This window comes from Microchirus variegatus (genome assembly GCF_963457635.1).
Source record: "Microchirus variegatus genome assembly, chromosome: 9".
In the NCBI taxonomy this organism is placed as follows: Eukaryota; Metazoa; Chordata; class Actinopteri; order Pleuronectiformes; family Soleidae; genus Microchirus; species Microchirus variegatus.
The window spans coordinates 5,224,418-5,235,239 of record NC_139810.1 but is presented as its reverse complement, the minus strand read 5'-3'; the positions used below and the strand labels follow the sequence as shown (position 1 = coordinate 5,235,239).

Sequence of the window (10,822 nt, the reverse complement as noted above, 5' to 3'; positions counted from 1 at the left end):
GCCACCTCATACTGTGAGAAATCCATGCACTGTTCCATTGAGTGTACTGAGTGTGCACACAGCACTAATACATGTGAGTGGACTGACTGCAGTCTGTTTTGAAACACTGATATGAGCTGAGCTGGGCTGTCATTGCTTGCATAAGTCTGATTTCATCATTACTTCTTCATAACGGCCCTGTCACAATGTTATTGCTGTGCTTAGACAACAGAGCCAGCAGCTTTACTTCTTCTTTTTTCTGAACTTAATAGACAAGCTGCTTCCTACAGTTATTCTGTCAACCTCTCTGTGGTACAGTGGATGTGTTTTTGTTCACCGTACATGGCAGCAGTCTGATCTGAATGGACATGCATTTCCTGTGATGTTACCATACAGGGGGGGTATGTTTGCTGACCTACTTTGTTGTCTTTGCGTATTTCCAGGTAAAGCATGGCAATGACGGGCCAGAGCTCGTGCTCCTCTATGAGTAACCACACGAAGGAGCGGGTCACTATGGCCAAAGTGACCCTGGAGAACTTCTACAGCAACCTCATCGCCCAGCATGAGGAGAGAGAGATGAGGTAACTGCTATACACTGACCTTTTACAGCGCTGCACAATGATGTGTGATGATGAACATAGATAGACAGTTCTGTTTTTGTTTTTTTCCATGAGGTACTCGCAGTCTGACACATAGTCAACAATGACTGTGATTGGGGGAAACTAGCGTGAGACACAAGGAAACAGCCACACATCAGCTAGCTCAACATTATCTTATCATTCAACGCCCTTTTCTAAATGGAAACTGAAGTTTGTGTGACTTTGGTTGTCGTGTAAGTGTATGTAGTTTACAAAGAAACAATACCAAAACCACAGAGAGGACCTCTGTGAGCTAAAATCAATTGGGTGCAGGAAGAGTAATCAGTTTACAGTCTGAAAATGGTGACATGAAGCAGTTAAGACATATCTTACATATCTAAAATCTGGTTTTTCTAGTGTCCCTGCTGGCAGGTATGTTTTCAGTGAGAGACGGCGTCCAATAGCACTGGGTATGCACTGGTCATTTGAAAGTCCAGGCTAAAGCATTATTAATAGGAAATTTGTGGTAAATTTCTCTGCTTATAACCTGTGGTTATGACCTGCGAAAATATATACTTTATATTCTAGTCATAGCACAACCTTCTGGCAAAAAAGAAAATTAATTTTAAGTTTTATACACGGATGCACTGGACTCACCTCAGACATGTCTTTTCAGACAGCAGAAGCTGGAAAAAGTGATGGACCAGGAGGGTTTGGCTGATGAAGAGGTGAGTGTGAAATGGACTGTCTGTGGAGTTTCCCAGAATGCTTTGTGGCAGTATAATGATGGTCTTCAGAAGTGCATGTTGTTTACTAAACAGTGTCAGAATGGTTATGCTCAAATCAATGTAGCTATTTGTAGCAAGTAGTTATTATCATTCACGTATCCAACCATCCATCCATTTGTCAGAGAAAAATAACGACCTGAAAGATGATAAGAAATATTAAAAACAGATTTATTGCATTGATTTAGTTAAATCTGGATTAGTGTCAATGGTTTGTACTTTCTTTCTTTACAGCAAAAACAAAAATACCTTTTTGGGATTAAAAATGAAAGGTGTTTTACTTCTCTAACTTTGACATGGTGAAGTTTAGCGCTGTTTGGTAGCAAGTGTGTATTTAAAAGTGGTGGGTTTTTTTTTGCTTGACAGAAACGTATCCGACGCTCTCAGCATGCCAGAAAAGAGACAGAGTTCCTGCGTCTGAAAAGAACTCGACTGGGTCTGGATGACTTTGAGTCCCTGAAGGTGATCGGGCGAGGAGCTTTTGGAGAGGTAAATACCTTTGAACTCAGCAGAACGTAGTGTTATAATGAGTTTGTTTTAAACTGTACTTGATCTTAACATGGATGTATTTTACATTATGACACTGCCATCAAAGGTCAAACTCACTTCTTATTGGACATTATTAACTGGAATTGTGCATGTCAATGAAAGAAAAGCCTAGATAAGTGCACAGACCTCTATGTAAAACACAGTGTAAGTCACCGATGGGCAGAAACATCATTCTGTGTCGGTGTGGTTTGACTTTTCTGTGTTTGCCTCCAGGTTCGTCTCGTGCAGAAGAAAGACACGGGTCACGTCTATGCAATGAAGATCCTCCGCAAAGCTGACATGCTGGAGAAAGAACAGGTGAAGCTACATAAGTAGACGCACTGCTGTTGTGCTGCTGCTGCTGCTGCCGCCGTCGCTTGTGTCGGCCACGTTCAAACCCGTGAATATCTGTGTGTTTGCATGTTAGGTTGGTCATATCCGAGCTGAGCGGGATATTCTGGTGGAGGCAGACAGTCTGTGGGTGGTCAAAATGTTCTACAGCTTCCAGGACAAGATGAACCTTTACCTCATCATGGAGTTCCTGCCTGGAGGTACGACCCTCTGAAGTTCCACACATTCCATTCCAACGTATTGTCTTAGCTTTAGCATTTGCAATTGAAGCACACTACACTGAAATACACTACCGTTCAAAGGTTTGGGGTCACCTAAACAATTTTCTGTGATTTCCAATAAAAGTGCTAAATGCTAACATCATTGCACAAGGGTTTTCAAGAGTGTCCAATCATCCAATAGCCTTCTAACGCCATTAGCAAACACAATGTACCATTAGAACACTGTAGTGCTGAAACCATTAATCAATTACTAAATTAATCGCCAACTATTTTGAAACTCGATAATTGGTTTGAAGCTTTTTTTCATGATTAAAACAAGATTTCTGGTTGTTTTAGCTTCTTAAAAGTGAATATTTTCTTGGTTTCTTTGCTCCACATAACAAAGAAATCATTAAAAGTGAATCATTTTGGTTTGTGGACAAAACAAGACTTTTGAGAACATCGTCATTTCCAGCTTTGACAAACACTGATCAATGTTTTTTAAAATTTTCTGACATTTTATGACCAAACGATTCATCGATTAATCGAGAAAATAATCGACAGATTAATCGATTACCAAAATAATCGTTAGTTGCAGCTCTAGAACAGTGGAAATGGGCCTCTATACACCTATGTACATATTCCATTAAAAACCAGACTTTTGCAGCTAGAATAGTCGTTTACCATATTAACAAATGTATAGGGTGTATTTATGATTCATTTAATGTTATATTCTTTGAAAAAAAAGTATTTTTCCTTCAAAAATAATTTTAAAATTTTTAAGTGACCCCAAACTTTTGAGCGGTAGTGTATGTATACGTCCACGTATGAGTTTGTGCAGACATGGACAGACAAACTTTAACAAACATTTTGAGTCGATCTCTTCTGACCGACTGTGATGGTGACGTGTGCCGCAGGAGACATGATGACACTGCTGATGAAGAAGGACACGCTTACAGAAGAAGCCACTCAGTTCTACATAGCAGAGACGGTGCTCGCCATTGATTCCATCCACCAGCTGGGCTTCATCCACAGAGACATCAAACCAGACAACCTGCTGCTGGACTCCAGGGTGAGTTGCCACAGCCATTGATTCCATGCTGTGCTAAAAAAAACGCCATGAAAAAAAAGCAACTATTGGTTGTAATTCTGTCTGAACACTTTAGCTTGAACTTGTTTAATACCTTATGAGCTTAAATGTCAATATAATAATTTCAGTATGCTATATAATGGTTTGTTTGTTGTTTCCAGGGTCATGTGAAGCTGTCCGACTTTGGTCTGTGCACCGGGCTGAAGAGAGCTCACCGCACCGAGTTCTACAAAAACCTGAACCACAGCCTGCCCAGTGACCTCAGTAAACAAAGTCAGTAAAGCCTCTTTTTTTTTTTATTCATGTTATAGTCTACACTACCGTTCAAAAGTTTGGGCTCACTTAGAAATGTCCCTATTTTTGAAGGAAAGGCACTTAGGTACATATAAGCACATAGGTGTATAGAGGCCCATTTCCAGTGTTCTAATGGTACATTGTGTTTGCTAATTGTGTTAGAAGGCTATTGGATAATTAGAAAACTCTTGTGCAATGACGTTAGCACCGCTGAAAACAGTTTTGCTGGTTCTTTGACAAAAGAGTAAAATTATTATTTTGAATATAACTTTTTTTTTTCTAATCTTGTCAATGTCTTGACTATATTTTCTATTCATTTTGCAACTCTTTTGATGAATAAAAGTGTGACTTTTAATGAAAAAACACAAATAATTGTATAGGTGACCCCAAACTTTTGAACAGTAGTGTAGATGCGACCTTTTATAAGATATTCAGCTGTTAAGTGCATCACGAGGTCACAGACTAATCAGTGTTAATATCTCTCCACAGCCTTCCAGAACATGAACTCCAAGAGGAAAGCAGAGACCTGGAAGAGGAACAGGAGGCAGCTGGTACGTCTGAATACGCACTACAACACCCTTTTAGTCATATTTCAATCATTGGTGCTGCGATGTGAAAACTGTGTATGGAATATACACATTTATAGTACTTTAAAAAATCAAATCCTTAATCACGTTCTGCTTTTTTTTTTCCCCTGCCAGGCTTTCTCGACAGTGGGAACCCCAGACTACATCGCGCCAGAGGTCTTTATGCAAAATGGATACAACAAGCTCTGCGACTGGTGGAGTCTGGGTGTCATCATGTACGAGATGCTGATAGGTAAAGACACACAGACACACATACATACGCAGCCTCTGTGAAATCCAGTCACCAGGACAGATGTGTTAGAAGTGACGGCTGGTCTTTGTGATCTGCAGGTTACCCTCCGTTCTGCTCAGAGACGCCGCAGGAGACATACAGGAAAGTGATGAACTGGCGAGAGACGCTCACATTTCCTCCAGAAGTTCCCATATCGGAGAAGGCCAAAGACCTCATCCTCAGGTACCGGTTCACAGACGCCGTGCTTTGAACCTGAAGCTGAAACTTACATCCCAAGTGCTTTGTATTAAGCTTTTGTGTTTCTGTGTGTTCGCGAGCAGGTTCTGCTGTGAGGAGGAGCACAGGATCGGGGCTACGGGTGTCGAGGATATCAAGTCCAATCCTTTCTTTGAGGGCGTGGACTACGACCATATCAGGTAAGGACTGTTGTCATGTGAACACGCATCAGTCGGCGTGGGATCTTTCCTTGGTCACATCGTTTGTTCACACTGAATGGTGGACGCGATACTTTTGCACAATTGTGGTTGCTGGAAACGCGTCATGCGTTAACGCATGACCGGCGTTCACGCATTAATGTGCCAAGCACTAATTAAAAGAAAAATAATCCATACAAAGATGATGGATTATCAGCACCACAATTTGCTTTTTTCCGAAGTCCCATTTTACCAACAGGTTCAGGGACCAGTGAGGTTCATTTGAGTGTCAACAAAGACCAGTTTGACCTACTTCTTTGGTCTGATAATCAAACAACGGGTTAAAAGCTCTCATTGTGTTGCAAAAAAGTTGAGGTTTTCATCTTTTCATGTCTTTGTGTCTATAAAAGACATTGCACCCCCATAGACACATCTGAAGAGTCCAATTAGCCTGTTTTTTTGTTTCCTGAGAACCAAATTTTTTTTTTGATTTTTTTGTTATTCAAAACCCATTAATTCAGCTTTAACCCGAACCCAGCACACCCGTATTCTCACAAGGTTGTTTTAAATTGATAAACTTTTAATCTAACATTGGCGCCGTTTACGCATGGCGCGTTTCCATGACGACTACTGGAAAAAGGCGCGCGTGACTTCATCACGTTTACGTGACTCCCGATTGTTAAAATGAGTCTCTAAAGGAACGCTAAACTTTAAAAACAGAGGCACACATACGCAGTACACAGGTACGCTGGTTATTTGTAGCGCTGCTCTTTTCGTTTCATAAACGGACCGCTCCAGTTCGCCTGTAGGCGCGCTAAAGGAGCTAACGGAGCTAACTGGTAATCTGGTGCCACTGCATGTAAATATGACGTCACACGCATATTTTTGCCGTTAACCTGGGCCCCCCAGTGGAGGGCTGGGGAACCTGTTGTCTTCATTGTTGGAAACAACAACAGCAGTATTTCACTTTGATGTTTCTCTGTGTTTCAGGGAGAGACCTGCTGCCATTCCCATCGAGATCAAAAGCATCGACGACACCTCCCACTTTGACGAGTTCCCTGATTCAGACATTCTCACGCCAACTTCAGGTAACTTCACCTCTTTTACCCGCTTCACACACATTTCATGTTTCTTGCCTCAAACACTCTCTTCCTCCTTTTCCTCCTCCAGTCGCCCCGGTGTCCAACCAGACGGAGGTCGACCTGAAGAACAAGGACTGGGTCTTCATCAACTACACGTACAAACGCTTCGAAGGCCTGACCGCGCGAGGAGCGATACCGTCCTACATGAAGTCAGGCAAGAGATGAGCAACCCTGGCTGTTGTCCAACACCATCATGGAACCCCGATTAAGTCGTCCGAACCCTTTGCTGTCTGAAGAACTGAGAGGAGAACACCGCGTGTTCTCTGTGGTACCTGACTGGCGAGAACTTCCTCGTCACACAGGACGTTGCAAATAATAAAAGGGGCTCAGTTACATCTGTTGCTTTCCACCATAGGAACTGCTGCCTTCATTTCCTGCAGGTCTTAGTCTTTTCTCTGATGCTTCCGAGGTACTGCTCTACTTCCTGCTTCTACCTGAAAACACACCTGTGGGATTAAAAGTGATTGTGATTCTCTCCACTCGCCTTTCTCACCAGTGGATGTAGTGGGATGTCTTCACTCCAGATACCAGCATCATCTACATTCCCTCTTTTTTAAACAAAAACCAGCACCAAGTCTGTTGGACCTGAACCGGGACATCCTCTCCATTCACTGCTCCCGTTTTAACTCAAACATTGTTATCAGTGGTCACTTGAAGTGAATCAGCTGCTCTTCAGGGATTCTGTCCACATATTTTTTTGTCTTGTCACGTTCTGAAAGAGCTCAGTGTGAGGCTGCGGGGCTCTTTGAGACGACACAACCAAAGACCTTTTTCTCCTGTAACTTCCACGTGTCCCTTAATGGAACCATACTCTGAAATAGTGGTATGAATACGAGAATGGTGACACAAGATACTATTTTTACACTATGTTCACTTGGCTTCTGCACCTTCTGCGATGTTTGATCTGACGCACGCTGCTGCTGCAGCTTCTTCGTTTTGTGTTTGGATTTGGAAAAGAAAAGAAAGGCGCGTTCGCGCGCGGCTTTAACCGGACGCCGGCGCATCATAACTGAAGTTCTCCTCTAATGTCTCTATAATCGATCAAACATGCAACACCGACACAGCTCTCACGGCTGCTGTTAAAAGCAGAACACAGGCACCAGAGCTTGTGGTCTGTGATTAACTCAAGGAAAACTGGGACTTTGTGTTGAAAATAGTTACTGATCCTGCAAATGGAGACCCCCCCCCCCCCCCCAAACACTGCGTTCACTTCACAAGCCCAAACAAAGCATTAGCCCGAAGTCAAAGTCAAATCTCAGCTCCTCAGTTCCTCACAAATGAGGTTCTGCCTCATTAGGACCAGATTTTGGTCTCCATGAGGACTACTGGTCCTGACGAGGTCAGTGTTTATGCCGGGCAAAAGTCCTAAAGAGGCAACAAATACAAGAACACACACACACAGGCGCCAGCTAACCCTAACCCGTTGTTTTAACGTAACCCTGCCAGTGTCTCGGGGACCAATTCCTTTATCCTCCTTTTTATGATTTGAATTTCTTTAAATACCTAAATCTAAGTCTTAACCCTCAAAAATCCCACCGTTAGCTCCAGCTGCTGCGTCCACAAGACTTTGAGTTTTGGTCCATTTTTTAAAATGTTTTTATTCAGGCCTTTGCGCATCAATGGCGACACAAACAAAGGGCACCAAATAACGTAGAGGTGACATTTATAAGCACAACTTGGTTAAACAAATAAATTAGTGCTGGGCACGCTAACGACGTCATGTTTACGTGACTCACGGTCATTAAAATGAGTGTCTAAATTAACGCTAACTTTTAAAAACAGAGGCACACATACGCAGTACGCTGGTTATTTGTAGCGCTGCTCTTTTCGTTTCATAAACAGACCGCTCCAGTTAGACTGTAGGCGCGCTAACGGCGCTAAAGGAGCTAACGGAGCTAACTGGTAAACGGTGCCTGGACTCGAGTGCCGCAGCACGTAAACATGACGTCACACGCGTCTTTTTTCCGGTCAGTCGTCATGGAAACGCACCGTGCATTAACGCCGTTAACCGCCGTTTACGCGCTAACGTGCCCAGCACTAAAATTATCATTAAATAACCAGATAAACATGGGGAAGATACAGATGTAGTCTGAAAATAGACGCGTATGTAACGGCCTCCTTGACATCTATCATTCATTTTTTAAATGTTTTATTTATTTTTGCACACTGATGAAAATGTATATCTTCATCTGCTGCGACGCTAGCATAAAAAAAAATATGATGTCAATTTTACTGCAGAAGAGATAGGACAGAAGAGGTGGACACAGCTATTATGTCCAGTCTCGTGCATTTTAAAGTGAGGACAGCTGATGCTTAAAAAAAAAAAAAAAAAGGAGCGTTAGCTTAAGAACAGGGTTTTGTAAGACAGATTGAAAACAGTTAAACAGCTATGCACATGTTTTTATTTCCAGATTGAGTAAGACATATTCTAAACACACATTCATTTTGTGTCTGGTGCGGAAAAAGGCCCTCCTACTTTGACGTGTTTTAGCGCAGAAGTTCAGTTTTTTTGTCATTTTTCTTGTCTCAGATGAACGTGGGAGCACACGGGGCTAAATCAGTAAACAGTGAACACAATATCCAAAATGCTGTCATTTAAAATGAATGTAAATGAAGTTTTATTGAGTTTTACTGTCGAGTCATGGACAAAACTTTGTTGTTGTTTTTTTTTTGCCACATTTATTCTAGAATGCTGTTTGTGTGACTGTAGTCTGGATTATCTTATTTTTTTCCATCTTTACCCTGAGGTGTAACAAAGGAATTATTTTTCCTGTTTACAGGGGGAAAGTATGAAAAGGTTGACATGGGGAAATTTTTGTCATGTTTTTTTAATATACATGTCTGACAAATATAAAATAGATTTGAGTTAGTTTTATTGATATTATAGTTTTTCCACTCTGAATAGTTTCTTATTCAAATTTTGACAAAAACGTCATGCTATAGTATGTCGTCCAAAAATTTGCCAATTTTTTTGAAAAACTAAATTTTGGTCCAAAATTTGATAAAAACGTCATACTATATTATATCATCCAAAATTTGACAAACGTCATACTATACTATGTTGTCCAAAATTTGACAACTTTATTTAAAAAAAAAAAAGGTCCAAAATTTGACAATTTTTTTTAAAAACAAAATTTTTGTCCAAAATTTGACAATTTTTTTGAAAACAAAACTTTGGTCCAACATTTGACAAAAACGTCATACTATACTATGTCGTCCAAAATGTGACTTTTTTTCTGACAAATATAAAATAGATTTGTGTTAGTTTTGAACTTTTCAGAGTTTGAATAGTTTTTAAATTTAGATTTTCATGCCTAACATTTCATAATTTCCCCCGGTACTTGCGACAGGAAAGGGCGTCCGTATATGCCTCAGTGTGAAGGTTTTTCTTCTCGTCGTCTTCAGGTTCAGGTGGAGGTTGGTCAGTGTGTAGATTAAAAAAAAAAAAAAGCTCAGCAGTTTGGAACATAGTTAGTAAAGCACAGTGAAGCTTTTTTTTTATATACGCTTTCACCAAACAGTAGAGTCGGCTCAAAAGCAATAGAGCGCGTGGGTGTGGTTTCATTGATGATGTCGCAGTGAGTGTGTGAGTGAACGAGTGAGTGAAATGTCAGATTGTGGGGTGTGAGGATGTGATCACGGATCAGGATAAAATAAAATGATGCATGTTGTTTCTACGAAGCGATGCCGAGGTGAGTGTGTTGTGTGAGTGTGGTTTTGGGGCTGGGAAGGTGGGTGTACATTATTTAAACCACTGTTCTCTCTGTGGCGTGTGGCTGTTTTTGTTTTCTGCTATTTGACAATGAATTACTCTGCACTTAAGTGTGTTGTCGTGTCTTTATTTTCAAGCCGCTGAAGAGATGCTCACGTGGAAATCAATCAACCAATTCGCTTTATTACACAAAACAATTTTGTCATGGTGGCCACTGATGGTACTGCAACAAAAATTCTAATGGGGCTCAAAAATAGTAAAAGAGTAAACGACTGAGACGTCTGACACCTCGAGACATGGACACAGGCTTTTATAAATCTTTAAATACAGTTTTGATTCATGGAGTTTCATGTTTGTAAAACCTTTTTTTGGTAAAACCTTTTTTTGGTCCAAAATTTGGTCCAAAAAACTATGTCCTTCAAAATTTGACAAAAAGGTCATACTACACTATGTCGTCCAAAATCTGACAATTTTTTTGAAAACCATTTTTTTGGTCCAAATGAGACAAAAACGTCATATGATACTATGTAGTACGTCATATTACGCTATATCTTCCAAAATGTGACCATTTTTTGAAAAAAAAAATTGGTCCAAAATTTGACAAAAACAACATACTATACTATATCGTCCAAAATCTGACAATTTTTGTGAAAAACATTTTTTTGGTCTCAAACTTGACAAAAACGTCATACTATACTATGTGGTACGTCATACTACACTGTCTTCCAAAATGTGTCAATTTTTTGAAAAAATGATTTGGTCCAAAACTTGACAAAAACAACATACTATACTATGTGGTACGTCATACTATACTTTGTCGTCCAAAATCGGACAAATTTTTGAAAATATTTTTTTTGGTCCAAATGAGACAAAAACGTCATACTATACTATGTAGTACGTCATAGTACACTATGTCGTCCACAATGTAACC

The 10,822-nt window shown here is 40.6% G+C and overlaps 1 protein-coding gene across 1 annotated transcript; it reads left to right on the top strand.

Moving 5' to 3' along the window:
• Nucleotides 1–429: 429 nt before the first annotated feature.
• Nucleotides 430–6,344, top strand: LOC310931905 (serine/threonine-protein kinase 38; the record flags this gene model as incomplete). The annotated part of the gene is made up of 13 exons (XM_083895149.1): nt 430–560; nt 1,234–1,285; nt 1,709–1,831; nt 2,105–2,188; nt 2,298–2,421; nt 3,339–3,493; nt 3,673–3,775; nt 4,295–4,356; nt 4,507–4,624; nt 4,723–4,846; nt 4,945–5,040; nt 6,028–6,125; nt 6,208–6,344. 13 exons carry the CDS (start codon nt 430–432, stop codon nt 6,342–6,344), a joined length of 1,407 nt encoding a protein of 468 aa, XP_083751275.1.
• Nucleotides 6,345–10,822: the final 4,478 nt, after the last annotated feature.